At 41.0% G+C, this 15,448-nt stretch overlaps 1 protein-coding gene across 4 annotated transcripts in view; it reads left to right on the top strand.

Annotated features, from left to right (window-relative positions):
- The first annotated feature begins 62 nt into the window (after positions 1-62).
- GAB3 (GRB2 associated binding protein 3) overlaps positions 63-15,448 on the top strand; it is a 70,023-nt gene continuing 54,637 nt past the window's right edge. For 2 of the 4 annotated variants that reach the window (XR_003257454.1, XM_026089523.1), the window contains exon 1: positions 63-393. Coding sequence is in view for 3 of the 4 variants with exons in the window: in XM_026089523.1 (XP_025945308.1) it covers positions 322-393 (72 nt within the window). In the remaining variant the exon portion in view is untranslated. The remainder of the gene's footprint in view (positions 394-15,448) is intronic. The other 2 variants (XM_026089522.1, XM_026089521.1) reach the window with 1 other exon arrangement.

The following is a 15,448-nucleotide window of genomic DNA, read 5'->3' as shown; positions in this document are numbered from 1 at the left end:
GGGACCGGGAGCCGCCCGGCGGCGGCGGTGGCTGTGGCAGCCGCCGGCTCGGTGGCGGCGTGCCCCGGTGGCCCATCACGTGCTCGGTGTGTTGCATTGTGTTCGCGGCGGAGGGAGGGCTGGCCGTGTCAGTGATCAATGTCATGACTTCCTCCTCGGGCTGGAGCAGTATCAGAGCACAGCTGAAGGAAGCTGATTACTGCTGGTTTCAAATTGGCTGGGAACAATACACACGCRCACACGCGCACACRCACACACRCACACACGCACACACAGCCCGCACCCTGGCTCCCGCGCCGCCGCTCCGCGCCGGGGGGGAAGATGAGCTCAGGGGACGTCGTTTGCACTGGATGGCTCATTAAATCGCCCCCCGAGAAGAAACTCAAGAGATACGTAAGTGCGGAGACTCTACCGATATTTTTCTCTCTAAAGGGATTTCTGCATGTGCTCCGTGTCTTACTCTTCCTTTGCAACGTCTCGCGGGTTTCGGCTTCGCCTTGGACCAAAACAAAAAAGATTTACTAGTCCGTGCGCTTATTGAGCGTTTGAATTTTCATCAATATTCTTGTGCCTTTCGGAATTAACCTTTGCCAGCTCGTAAGATTATAATTGTTAAATTGTTATGCAACGCAGCTTATGTTAAAAACCACATTTCGGTTTCTGTTAATGTTGCCGTAACTAACAGTTTTGTAACAGAATTTCAGATGTATCTTTTCCAGGGAAGGGCAAGAACCTCCTAAAAAGCTAGTACTTTGAAATTGGAGGCTAAGCTTTGTTAAGATGCTGTGTAATTCCTATGACACTTGCTAATGCCAACATCTGCGATAGTTTTATTTGCCAATTTAATATGCTAGATGCATTTACTAGCAAATAGCTTTACTTTTTGCCTCTCGTAAAGAGGTGTTAGAAGGTGCCTTGCTATGAAGTTCCTGATAACGAAAAGGTAGCGGGGACGGATGAGAACAGCCGAGCACTGCATGCACGGAGAGCAGCAACTGCAGTGGTATAAAGGGGGCCCCTTGTTTCATTCTGTATCTGCCTGCCTGTTTTTCTACAAAAAAGGGTGTGTGTTACAAACATCGGAAACTGTATCACTGCAGGGCTGCAAGGAAGGCAATCCGGGTAGAAATAAATGACCCTTAAAAAAATTGCTTGGGACAGCATTACCACCGTAAGCCCATCGTGGGCCATTTTGCATACTCATTTGTGTTGATTCTTACTTAGGCAGGCTGGTATTGTTCACACTTTTGGAACTGGTAATGTTCATTTAAGTAGTGCACTTCCAACCTAACTCACCAAGAGCACTGCACTATACTAGAAGCATGCCACCATATGTGTCTATCACACACATGCCATATACATAGCTTACATCATTTGTCATGTTCACTTCTGTTTATCAGCATTTTTTGGACTGCTGATATTAGCTTTTTCTGGTAATATGAGGAATAACTGTCTTGTGAATAATATAGTAGATATCATTTAGTAGTGTATTTTTATTTGTATTAAAAAATAGGAAAAAGGATAATTTACTGATGTTCAAATTTACTTTTAACTTACTCTGAGCCAGAGTTTCTTCTTTTAGATCATAGTATTGCATTGAAATGGCTGAGTATTTGCTTTCTTCGGTTAGCATTTTCTAATTTTAAAATAACCACTGCGATCTGTCTCAAGGGAGCTGCATATAAATATGGATATCTAATTTTTGTTATATTTCATAACTGGCGTACTAATAGCACTGTATAGCAGGCACTAGACAATGTAAGAACCACTGATTCACCCAGCTGGTATCATTAGTAACTCTGTCAGTGAAGCTATTTTTGATGACTCAATATTCATAAAAGGGCAAAGTAGAGAAAACAGAATGTGATAAAGCTGGGATTTGAAAGCCCCCATTATGCAGTCAAGATAATAGTCACAACAGGGGCTCTGATCAGCTCAGAAGACTAGTTACAGTCTTCTGTGCTCAGATTTTGCAGTAAAAAACCTAGTGAAATTGGGTCTACGCTGTTCTTCAAACATCAGCCACTAGATTAGCAAGATCTCTGCAGATTAGTGTTTGTTTTCTGTTTAGTAGGATAAACTACTCCCTTGTCCGTAATAAAACAGAAAAAAATCTGCTCTAAGTACAGCAAAGGTTAATGTCCTTTCTCATATGACTGGGTACACAGGAGATGCTACAAACTGAATGGAAATTGTCCCTTACCTCCTGTAGGCTATTTTTCTCATTTGTACATAGTTTCACTACCATAGTAGCTTGTGCATCTTGTCACTGGGGTGGTAGATAGCACAAGTTGAACCACAGCGACTGCTTAAAAACAACATAGGCTTTAAAACAATGACTGTTTAAACTGACTTCAGTAGGTGTCAAGTGTCAACTGCTTACAACAGAATGGTGTTGGCTCCGCTTTTGAACAGACAACATACATAAATCCCAAAGATTTAAACTGCCCTTTGTGTTCAGTTGGCAAAACCTACAGTCTGAACTAAAGCTTTTAGGGAGCTTAAAATGTGGGTTTGATCCGCCTCCCAAAAGTGGGGTTTGGACTCCTCTTATGCTGGAGTACCTCAGTTGCCCTCGCTGGGTTGTCTCCCAGTTACGTTTTCCTGAGTTTAGCACCAGGCCTCTGTAGGATCTCTGTTTACACACAGACAAAGTCTTAATCCTGAATCTATTACAACCACTAAGAAAGTCCAATTTACTTCATTGGAACCTGTAGTTAAGAGACTAGACAAAATGATGAATTCAGGTTGTCATACTGTGAACTGTGCATAGACCCACCGAAGCCACTGAGAATATTTACAGAGTATAAAATTAAACAAATATGTATTTGCAAGATTGGAGCTTAAAGACCAAAATATACCCTAATTTATGCTTGTCCTCTGATGAAATCAATTAGGTCTTCTACACAAAAACAAAGTCAGAATTTGGCTCTAAGTAAGCAGAACATTATTTTCAAAACTTTGAAAAATGAAAAACAGGTGTTAGAGTTTAAATTTTTCCTGTAATGTCTTACAAAGMTGATGCTCTTAGTATTACTATTCTTAGAAGTGTCTTATCATTCCCTAACAAAGGGTGCTCTCTTACACATGCAGGAAACGAACATGAGATTAATTACCCAAGTGTAACTTTCTGTAAAAACAGAGCGCTTAATACTAAATGCAGAGAATTCATTAGAAAGCACAGGGAGCTTAACTTTAGCAGGGAAATCTTCTAATAGTGTTTTAATATCACGTACAATTCTTTTGCTTCTGCCTGATACTTAAAACATTAATCTAGCATGTCAGCCTATCTAAAGAGTCAATTGTGCAAGGAGTCTCCCAGGAGAGTATTTGGTGTTTGCTGCAGCTCTTTGTCCCCTAAGGCTCCCTGGCGAGCTGCGCTGCTCTCATTTCCCCACTTTGTCCCTTCGCAGCTTTTCTCCCTGGTTTGCTCTGCGTGGGGCTGCGAGGTAGAGGGGAATTTTCAAAGGTCTGGTCAGGGGAGCTGGATATGGGGGCGGGAGGGAGAGAGGAAGAAGCTGCTGATGAAAACTAGGAAGTAGTGGTGTTGTAGGTGAAGTCCATTGAATTCTATACTGAAAATGCTCTGTTCTGGGCACATCTTGACTCTCAGCCCCCACCAGGCCCTGCTGGAGTCCAGGAGATTTTTGTTACTGGTGTTAGTGGATTGGCAACAGGCACAAACTGAAACACAGACAGTTCCATCTGAACATGAGAAAAAACTTCTTCACTGTGAGGGTGACAGAGCACTGGAACAGGTTGCCCGGAGAGGCTGTGGAATCTCCTTCTCTGGAGATATTCAAAACCTGCCTGGACGTGATCCTGTACAGTGTGCTCTAGGTGACCCTGCTTGAGCAGGGGGATTGGACTAGATGATCCTCAGAGGTCCCTTCTGACCTCAACCATCCTGTGATTCTGTGAGTACCAGCCTCTGCAGGAAATCAGATTGCATGGGAGAATCTGCTGCCATGAAATGAGCTTCTGGATTTGATGGGTTTCTCTGTGCCTTGTATTAACACTGAGTAAATCCACTGGGGATTTAGATTAGGCATTCAGAGCCTTGGGGGGAAAATGTTTATGTTTGTAAAAAACAGAAAATTAGAAGGACCAGGATGTTCACCTATACCAATTCTGTAATGCCTGCCTTGAACAGTAGGCTTTTTGGTACTCTTCATATTAGAAATATATCTAATCACTTGCTAATAATATTTGTTCTCTATTTATTGGGGGGCTGGGAGAATAGTTTCATGGCTTAGAGAACAAAGTGTTCAGTGCAAAAAGTCACTACTAGGGAAAAAAAGACATGGAAGTGGGTGCACAGCTTGTCTAGTGAAATAGAAGACTAACACCACTGAGAACAGACTGTTCATATGCTGATAAGGAGACGGGGATGGGTTTTTAACAGGTATCTAATTTGAACCTGTCTTAGAATCACTGTCCCATAGTTTGTCACACCTGAGAAGAGTAGTAATGGCAGTTAATCAGCCCGCCTGCAGGCTCTGGTAGGTGACACTTCAGTATTTACTTATGGTTGGTGTTAAGCTATGTGCTTTGCAATAAAGGGTAAAAGGCAAAAAAAGGCAAAAGTAAAATACAGATGCCTGCCTGTTGTAAGTCAGTGCAGCTCCATTTAAGTCAGTGTTGCACAGCTGTACCCCAGCTGAAGATCTATTTTTAATCTTCAGTACTATACAAATTGATGAGGGAAGACCACTTGCTCAAAAAAGGCAAGTTTCCTGCTTTACTTGAGTGACTAGATTCTTCAAACATTACTGCAAATCAAAATTTCTTGTCAGCATCTTTCAAGCAAGAGTCCAAAATGGACCCCATGTTAGCAAATTTAGCCCTGCATTTCTTACCACACTTTTTGTTGGGGATTCTGTCAGCATTGGAGTAGCTAATAGGCCAGCTTGAGTCTAATAATTTGCAACCATTCAGATTTTTAAGTTGAATTTAGGATCCATGCAGGGACATGCGGTGTGTCTTTCAGCAAGATTCAGCAATTCAAGCCGAGTTTAAAAGGCTAGAGACTGCCATACCCCTATGTATGGAGTCACTGCTTCCACAGCAGTTGTGGCGAAACGAGGGGCATATCTGCTCCCAGCCAYGGTGCTTCACGGTTGCCCAGTATGTTAACATAAACTGAAATCAGCAGTGCTGTAAATCAATATACCAGACAGCAGAAAGCTAAGAAAACATAGTGTCCACCTTTGCTGTCTCTACTTTAGGAGCAACAAGCTCCATCAGAAGGGCACAACAGTCAGTTGAAGACAGCAATCTCTAACTGCTCCGACTGATTTGCCAAACTGGGCCGCGGGCACCCYGAATGCCAGGCTTTTACAAGATAAGAGAATCTAAACGACTTCTCCATTTTTAGCTGAAGTTCTGGTATTTATCAGGAGAACAAACAGGAAGTTACTGGCCACTAAGAAGAAAAAGTAAAGTAGAATTATGGAAGAGTTTGCTCAAGTAATAGGAACAAGAGTGCCACAGCAGCTCTAAGGGTGGGTGGGATGCAGAACGGCTGCTCTGATCTCCTTGTGTTTGGCGAGTGTCAGCAGAGGACACCACCACCCCAGCCTAAAAAAAATCCCCAAGTACTGTGTGAAGTCAAGCACTTCTTCTGCTAGTTTGGGATTTGGGGGAATTTTACAAAAATAACTGCCTAAGAGAAGTCTGAATTTAATTTTTGTCCATAAGCCTGTTTATTTCCAAAAGTTTCCTATATAACCTGACTTCTCATGCTCTGTCCCCTCTGCATAGAAAGTCCACTTTTAATACCCTGGTGGAGTTAACATCCTCAACTTGCATTGAAGTAACTGAATTTATTTAACCAATTTATATGAGTTTTGTAACTCTAGTTTATAGGCTGGATGAGAATAAGAATACTGTGTGCTGGAGAAGAGCCTTTTAGCTGGCTATAGTTGGGTGCTTTGTACCTAAGTTCTTCTTGCTCTTATTTTGTTTTAAAATACAACATATATTCTATGGAGTTTGTATTTTGAGGAAAAACTCCAATTACCCTTCAGAAAATAATGTAGCAGGTGAAGACTTCTGTAACAGAAGTGCCTGTGGAGCAGAGTACACACTCCCTTCTGCTGTAAATCCTGAACAAATTGATCTCACTGGTAAAATAACAACAAAGAATTTATTTTAGGAAGAGTTTCCATCATTAGAGTTAAACATTTGTAATTAGCTGAGTGTAAAGCAGACCGTTTTCCTCCATTTTAAGCACGTTTTGGTAGTTTAAATGCAATGTTTATTCTAATAAGATAGGCTGACTTCTAAGAAAAAAATAATTTCTAAAAACAGTGCTCTTCTTGGCAACCTGAGTATCAGAATGTTAAGCAGAATAATTTCCCTTGGACTGTTTATTTGGGTGGAGCCATAATAGCACTGAAGCCCCAATTTAATCTTTGACTACATGTTTTCAGTGCACAGGAATGTCCAGCTATTGGTTTCTACTCAAAACAGAAACCCAGGAGTTATCAGGTCTTTGCATTCAATAATAGAGACTTAAAAAAACATTCCAATTTGAAGTAGAGAAGGAAATGTTAACTTGAATGGTAATTAAGCTAGTGATGCAATCAAACTTATATTAGAGGAAAAAGCATTAAAAGTAGTACTTTGCTGAACTCTTTGTTGCTGCACATGAAAACTGTAATACGGATAAACACATTACTTCTACCAAAAATGCATTAAAACACTGTAACAGCAGTGTTTGTTTTGGTCATCTCTGAGCTCCTCTGTCACTTTGAAAGTGTATTATACCAAATTGGTATCTTTTAAGGGAAGGGGACAAATTTGTTCCTACCATGTTACTCAGTAGAGATATAATCATTTTATTTGCTTGCTTGTCTCTTCCATTTGAGTTGGAAATGAATTAGCAATGCAATAAGACAAGACAAAAAATGCTATGTTTGAAATGAAATTTGCATTTCAAAACAGTACATTCAGCCAGATAAAATAGAATTTCCTCTATATCTCATTTATTTGTTGAATAAAATGCAATATTTCAGCTTTCTATTATTTTCTGCTTTACAATATGCTTGACCTGTTTTGGTCTGTGTTGCATCAGGAAAAAAAAGCTAAATATGTAGCCATGCAAAGTTCAGTTTTATAAACTGCTGCATAATTATGTTCTTGACATTTGTTAAAATTTAAACAAAATTGGTGTCTAGCCATCACGGCAGAAAAGGACTCTCTTTCCCTTCTGGGGTTAACTCATTAATAGCTTTCTGCATTGTTAGAATGAGACAACTGTTCTTAAAGATTTCATTTTCCCCTTCCTCAGAACTAACTAATGCCACAAACCCCACCTGACCCCAACAGTCAAAACTACTCGGTAGCTTTCCGCAAAGCCCTTGAACAGTGCATTCCACTTCGCCAATATTCTTTGCTGTAGGGCATTTTATGGAAAGCCAGTAAAATGCCATTATTAGTGTGAATTTTAAGATTATTTAAATGAAGGTGTTAATTTAAATGGAACTTAGATTGACATCTGAAACTTTTTGACTCTTTCTTGACAATGAATTTTAAAARTCAATAGTTTCTGTGAGCTCTGTTAGTGACAAATACTGTTCATTCTGTGAATCCCAGTCTCAGTGACTGTGAGTTATGTGTTCATATTTCTGTTGGTCTGAATAATGGTCATAACTGGACCCTTTTTAGATTTGCAACTGTTGTAATCTGTGCAGAGTGCATAGTTTATGGACAATCTGTTTTTACATACCAGACTTGCAAACTATTTGTAGAAGTTCAAGGATTTTACAGTTGTGAGGCCATTTTTTCAAGCTGACATTAACTGGTCAGGCCAAGGAGAAACCAATAGTTCGGACCAATTGTGAACTATTTTTATACTTGCAGACTTTACAAACTGTGCAGCAAAGCCACTAAGTTTACAGAAGTATTGAGCTAATTAGTTGAGAAATCACAATTTATGAAGTCTGGAAAACCTGAACACGTATGCGTGGTGTAAAAGAGGAGTTCCAAGATCTGTTGCAGATTCCCCGGAAAAGCCACTGGCGTTCAGAGGTGGCCGCACACTGCTATAATCTCTGTGAGATGAGAAAAAGCCTCTAAAGAGATGCTGGCTGAGATTACAGTGGCAGTAAAGAAATAGTTTCACAAAAAGTCATACAGTACTTCATGAAGCCCTTGCTATTATTGCAACTACTACGTCTGTGTTGTTTACTAATATTTACAGTGGAAGCTTTGCAATCTTAAGAAGTTTTAATTTTAGTAGGTCCAACATTTTGAACCCATCCTAATAAAATGATTGTTTGAGTTCTCACTGAGGCCCTGGGTTTAAAAATAAGAAGCACTTAAGTGGCTCAGGGAATTGCTTTTTTGAGATATTTAGGCCTGTTGCTCCCACTGAAATAAGGCTCACAAAATGTTTTCTCTAGGTATTTCTCTGACTCTAGGGGTGTCTTTACAGGGCTTCACTTGGCTAACTTTCCCTGGAAATCAGTGGGATTTGAAGTGTCAAATGACCGCTGAAAATGGGACAGTTTCTCCTACTTCATTTCAATTATTTTAAAAATGTTATTTCTGGACAGATAATTCTGACTTCATATCACCCTTGAGCTATGGATCATAAAATAACAGTAAACTGTTTTTGAAAAGTGAGGAGAAAACACCAAATAAATTCCGTTATTTCAGTGTCCTCCCCAAACTCCCACTTACCTCTCTGCTGAGCCTGAAAAATATTCAGGCTGAAGCATCATTAAAACAAATGAACAAAAAGGTTAGGGGACGCTCCGCGTCGCATAACAAGAATAGTCTTCATGACAGCGTCACTACTTCGCACCCCCTGTGCATCTCTCTGGGTTGGGTTTGTGTAGAATGGAAGCCTGATAAAGCCTTGTAAAAGGAAAAAGAGAAGCATTTATTAATGTGTTAATAGACTGCAATGCTTAAGCAGTTTTCTTATGAAAAGTATGTTCTTTTTTTCTCTTCCTTTCTTTTTTCAAATTCACAACTGAAAGTACTGTTGCTATGTTACTGTAATAGTGTGTAGGCTGCTAAATAAATAGAGGGAGTTTAGTCCATGCCAGAAATAGAAAGCCAGGTCAGAGGTGACATTTGGGACATGTTGGGAAAAAAAAAGAATATATAATTATTTCTTTCCTTCCTATCATTCTCTTCAGTCTCATTAACCCCAGACTACTTAGAAGGAAATTACAAAAGAATTTTTGGACATGTGAGAGCACTAAAAATTAACACCTCTGGAGTTTCGCTCAATCTTTTGGTTTTGCTTTTTGCAAGATCAAATTTGCAAGGGCAACTGGTAAAAGCATGGTGCCTCACGCACTTCTGAACCGAAGAGCTGCTTCAAGGTGTCAGCAAGATAGGGAACTGTTGAAGCTGCACTCTGAAAAGGTGTGCTCAGAAGGCAAAACCTGACCGAGAGAATAGGCTTTGAGCAAATATACTCCTGGGAAGACAGAGGCAGGAAATTTGAATCCATTTTCTGATTTTCCTTTCTGGAATAGTTTGGCAGGTTACCAAGGACCAGATATACAAAAACGTGCATAGTCTCTTGTGCAAGTCTCCCTAGGTACCTGCTTGCCCCTTTAGCTGCCTAAACATCTTTGTAAACCTGGCCTGGGAAGGTGGGTGAGTTCCTCACTTACACAGCAGGGTCATTTTTGTCCCTCTCCTGGTGGCTGCATGCACTCGTCATGTGCACAACCCCGCACCGCGACCACGTGGTGTCACTTAGCTCCAGCCATGACTGAAATTCAGTCACTGGTGGGACCCGCGAGCCCTGTCCTCCCTCCATCTCTGTCCATGCTGGGAATTAGCACTGCAGCCTCACTGCGCATGGAGAACGGCTTCATTTCCAAAATGTTGTCGCAGACGCTGAACGCTTTGGGCTAGGTTCAGCCGGCCACCAAACCCACAGCCCGTGGCGGGTGCCACACGGAGCAGCTGGGCTGCGCCGAGGCCCCGCTGCTCCCGCTGGGCGCCAGCAGCCCGGCTCTGCCGAGAGCAGCTGCGATCTGTCCAGCCTTCTCACGCGTGGGAGGCAGGACGTGGAAATACGAATCCAGCTCGCTGCCCTCCCCTCTGATGCCTGACTTTTATGGAGTTGTCCTGGTCTAGCCAAAGCTGTGCATTCTTGATTTTAATCTTAATTACCTTGGATTATATCTATTTGAATGCTCATATTGGTTCAGACCTATTTTACATTGGAAGTTTGCTTCAGTAAATTGACAAGCGTAATGTAAGCTGGTATGCCCRTTTTAAACCAATATGAATACTCATATGTGAGTTAATTTGGCAGATTTTAAATTAATCTGGAAGAGTTTACCTTTATATATATGTATAAACATCACTGATGTGATACAATATGGGGCATCTAATTTCTTTATGAATCAGAGAAAAAGACCACAACCATAACCAAAAACAGTTTAGTACATGCAACCCCATTAGAGATTCCTTTGCAATATTTTTATACTTCCACAAATCTTTTATTTTCCCTACAAACCAAAAATGTAACTATACCCTCTCCCCAGGAGACGACTGGATCTAAGGATGGAATCTGAGGCATTCCAGAAAATCCCACATTCACCCTAAAAATATATAGAGGAAAGCTAAATAAGGGGATACAACATGAGGCAATGACCCTAAGTACAGTTTTTCTTGCTCCTAAATTGCAGGGGGGCTAAAATTCTCTTTTTATCTGTTAAGACTTCTCTGAATGGAGGGCTGGAGTTTGAGAAGCTAGGGATATCTCCTAAAATGATGGATTTGAATAGTTGGTTTAATAAGAAAGTTCACTAATTTTCAGCCACAAGCCAGCCCGTAGTGCCTTAGACCTCGAGACATGTCCGCAGAACACGTGGGCTTCTGTGTCAGAAAATGAACAAGTAGTTTAGGATCCATCGGGTTTATTTATTTATTTACATCAGGAGCTTTTGCTGCTGCCGTGATTGGAGACATTTGTTTATTTTTCCAGCACAACCAGTATTCAACCTCGAACTGAAGGAGCGAGTGTTAGAGACTTTCTTGTACCTTGTAGAGTTCAAAACCTGGTTTGGGCTCTGTCACATCCTTTTACCCTTGCCAGAGATTGCATTTATCTCAGACTCTGAAGAGCAATTATTATGATTTATCTGTCTTTGGAGTGACCAAGATTTTACCAGGCATTTTCTACACAGAAATTTCCAGTGGGATAACTGAAACCTACAGCCTCTCCTTTCCAGGGCTTTGTTGCTCACCCTCCACAAATTGCGCAGTTTCAGCCACCACCAGCAGCGCTGTAAATGGAAAGGAGGATGAATTATACCCACTGTGGTTCTGTTATGTTATCCTCCTAAAGGACCTATTTGTCTTTCATTGTATTTCCAGATCCTTTGTGCTTGAAATGGTCTTCCAAATTTTATAAATAAACTCTATTTCCTCACTGGTAAATTGAAACTGTTTATCCATTATAGTATTCCAAATGGTCCGTAATGAAGTTTGCCTGTCTTTTTGTTGGGGCTAACAGCTTGATTGTTAAACTGGAATGAAACGATGTCAAGGCAGAAGATGTCTCTCACGGCCAGGTTTCAGATATGCTATGGTTAACTAGGTGAGGATTAAGTCTGTATACGCTGCCACTTTAAATCCCAAAGGATTCTGCTTACCATGGGACTTACCTTGTCAGGTGTTCAGAGAGGCTTTAGCAAAACTTGTCATTCAAGAGTGGGTGCTGCCATTTCAGAAGGTGAAGAATCAGCCAGAACTTGCTTGAAGTGGTAGTTGTGCACTGTGTCCTTTCCAGAGCACCATGATATAAGACAGTCATAGAGAGGTACCCGAGTGATATGTCTCAGGAACATTTCCAGGCAAATGATTTGCATGTATTTTAGCAACCTGAGCTATGTGAAGTTTTAAACTGTGGAAGACCTAATTCTTATATATTCAGAACTTACTGTGCACCCACAGACAAGTTTCAGTTTGACTAGTTCCTCAGGTTTACTGGATTTGGAAATGGAACTGGGATCTCTGTATGAGCATATGATTTTAGTTCAGACGTTGGAGGTTTTTGAAGAAAGCAAGTGTTTTATATGCCATCTATGCTTAAGGGTAAAAAATAAGGAGTGGAGGAAAGCAAACTTAGATATAAGATCTCATCATGACACACAGGATCATTTTGTTGTGGGACAACTGATCACTTCTAGCTTGTATTTAGGGTTGCTGCCATCAAGATGCCTGCTCTGGTTGGGATAGTGATCATGCAGAATCACTCCAGATCTAGTTTATGGTATCACTTCAGGGCAGGATCTTCATGGTTCCTTGCTGGGACTGATGAGGAAAAGGTGTGTGACCTCACACAGCAACAGCAGCAAATAAGTATGGTGATATGGTGATGTAGTACCATCAAGTCTGTGCTATCAAGCAGAAAACTTTTCCTTTGCAAAACAAAATGTAGTCATAACTGATAGCAAGGCCAGGTAAACTTGGCATTGCCTTTAATAAGCTGGTGGAATGGGACAGGTGTACAATCAAACTGAAGGGTTAAAGTTTAGATCTACAGCTTTAATTTATATTTACCAGTTTGCAAAAACCTGTCTGAAACATCTTTTTGTCCTCCCTGAAAGGATTTCAGATATAAAGTACTTAGACGCATCAGAAAAAATATCTTGAAATAGAAATGGCACCTCATGTTCTCTAGTAATATAGGATTTTAAGAAGAAACCAGAAGCCATAAAATGTAACAGTCTCAAATTCTAGCTTACTATGACACTATTTATGGGCAACATTTAAATAATCATCTGAGCTGTTTCCCCCATGTATTCCTTACAACTAACTTATGATTGGTGATATCTTGTCTTCATTAAACACTGAACTTGAATATGAGAATTGAGCTTCAGGCTTTTCTCTGTTCAGTATGAATGTGGACCAAGCACAGAGTCATGTTCCTCAACAACAAGGAGATGGGGGGAAAAGAGCAGAGAGGAAGGGAATCGCCTGTCCTGCTGCTATCAGAGCTCCTGGTAGCTCCAGTGTAACTGAGAGATGTGGTGCGTGATATGGGAATTGCAGCATTTACCTGCTTGTAATTGGAAACTGAGGACAACAAATGTATAATAACATGTTAAAAAGCACAGTTTCACTTTATTTTATGTAATATCTTTCATGCAAAACCTATCTGCCCAAAGGCATGAGAGCCAGACAGAATTAGGGTGAAAAATAAAAGCAGAGTTGCAGAGAAATTGATAACCTCTTAAAAGAATGAACTGTCACTGAAAAATCTCACTTTCTATTTGAGAGATAAAAATCTATGCATGGTGCAGCCATTTTTGCTTTGCATGGTCTAAGATTTGCATGACTCACAGCCAGCAGTGTGCTGAGGACCTAGAAATACATAATACAAAAGCACATGCTGGCTGCTGGCTAGGGAATTCCCATAGCGTCTTCGAAATGATGATTTTGCTCGATGGGGCAACACAAGGTGTGCAAGGCATATGCACGTAATGTTTGTCCCCTACATGAGGTTATTAATCTAAAGAGTGAGAGACAGTGTGAAGGCTGCTAAACACCTACTGTTGTAGCAGTCAGTCCTAGCTGGTGAGAAGGGTGATGTAATGGATCAAGCAGGCAGGAGAAAGTTTTCGAAAGGGGGTGTAAAATTTGAAAGACTGCATGTAGGAATAAAGAGTCATATTCCTAATTCCAGGATGCGGGCAGCTCAGCAGATGGCCTAGCAGATGAGTTGCTATGTACCAGAATACTGCGTGAGAACGGGAGTGTCGACAGGGAGACTTCATGCAGAAACATATCCCTGCCCAGTGAGTGGTATGGGGTAAAATCAGATGCCATGGTCCCTACCCCAGCTGGTCCTTCTTTCCCCCACCAAGGTGCTTTGTTTACCTGCACACTGAGCTTTCCATGAGAGTATTTTGTTTGGTGTTCTGCTTTACAGCAATTTCCCCCCCCCCCATGCTTCGCCCTCCCTCTCCAAAGTGAAAGCCATCCCCAGAAGTGTAGGTCCTTGTCTGTTACGCTAATACCTATGTTACCTCTCTAACCACTTGCCCTGTCCTACACTGCAGGTCTCAGGCTGGAAGCTGGTGTGTCGCTTGAGGTAGAAAACGTCTTGCTTTGGGGAATTGCCTCACTGGAATGTTTTAGGCTTATTTCCTACAATTCCAGCTCCTCCAGCAGTGGAATCCAGTGGTCCCAGAGATTTCATGTGTGTTCTGGGTCACCTGCATCTTCCCTAGTAACTGTAGTCCTTCCAGATATTTAGGGAAGAAGCTGGCCACTTCAGAAAATCTCTCAAAATCAGTTCTTTGCCTAAGAACTGACGTGTTTGCATCTTTCATCTTTCACTGCTTATGGTTTATGTGACTTTTGGGCTCCATTTGCAGATCATCTGTGCAATTATAGCTAGATTCTGGAAAAAGCATCTTTACCACTAAGAGCTTAGAGTAGCCATTGCCATGTCACAGTCACATTGCACTGCTTCTCAGTATCAATGGTGTTAGGAGCTTACATAAAGCTATATTTTTTTGATTTTCTAACAAAGCTCTGTTAATCCAGATCAAAATATTCATATGGGAAACTCCAATAATCCAAACTTTGTGATGCAGCAAAAGTCTGTCTCACTAACCGGTTCATAAGTAACATTGATTAAGTGACTGTTACTAAGCTGTTTCAAGAAGCTCCATTTCCAATGCCATCTACAGGAAAACTATATAGGTGTCGACTAATGCATGAATGTAAATCACTATAATTACGCTGATAAGCACCTTGCTCAGATGTTGTTGGGTTGAGACTGGCACCTTTTTCATTTAAGTTAAACCACTTCCAAAGCAATGTAAATTAACTCGGGAAAAATGTTCTTTTTTCCAGCATCAGAGGGTTCCCATGCCATAGTTATGTTACAAGATACATGGCAGCTCAACTATGCTAGTAAAACTGCAGATAAGCCCTTCGATCCAAACAATAATGACACAGGCAGTGATAATCCCTGCTTTCCCACACACCATCCTGTCAAAATGGCTTTTAATATCTTGTAATCTTAAGAGCGTAGTTCAGTTTTCGTGGCTCCTTAGCCCTGGGTGTATTTTCTTGGATTTCCAACAAAGAGATTCTTTAATCCCTCCTATTTTTTTATGGTCCACTGGAGCCTGCATGAGGACTACCAAACTCCTGGAGCTCATCCCAGGATCGACTGTCATTTCCATTCAGGCTTGGCCAGTCACTGGGCTGACACTAATTTAGTGAGCCCCCACTGAAGGCAGCTTGGGCCAGGTGGTACGTGAATACATGATTGGGGCTATTTGATTGTTGAACTGCTAAAATGACTTTAGCAAGGAGGATGTTATGTTCTAGAGCTTCCTGGGAAAATGCTTTTCCAGAGAATTTGTATGCCAAAATAATGATATTTCATAATTAAATTCTGCATGTACGGTAGTCTAACAACAAAAAAATCCAGTTCTATATTCGC

Source organism: Apteryx rowi, unplaced genomic scaffold, assembly GCF_003343035.1.
Source record: "Apteryx rowi isolate R43461 unplaced genomic scaffold, aptRow1 scaffold_82, whole genome shotgun sequence".
NCBI lineage: Eukaryota > Metazoa > Chordata > Aves > Apterygiformes > Apterygidae > Apteryx > Apteryx rowi.
The sequence above is the reverse complement of the archived record's forward strand: the minus strand, read 5'-3'. Positions and strand labels throughout refer to the sequence as shown.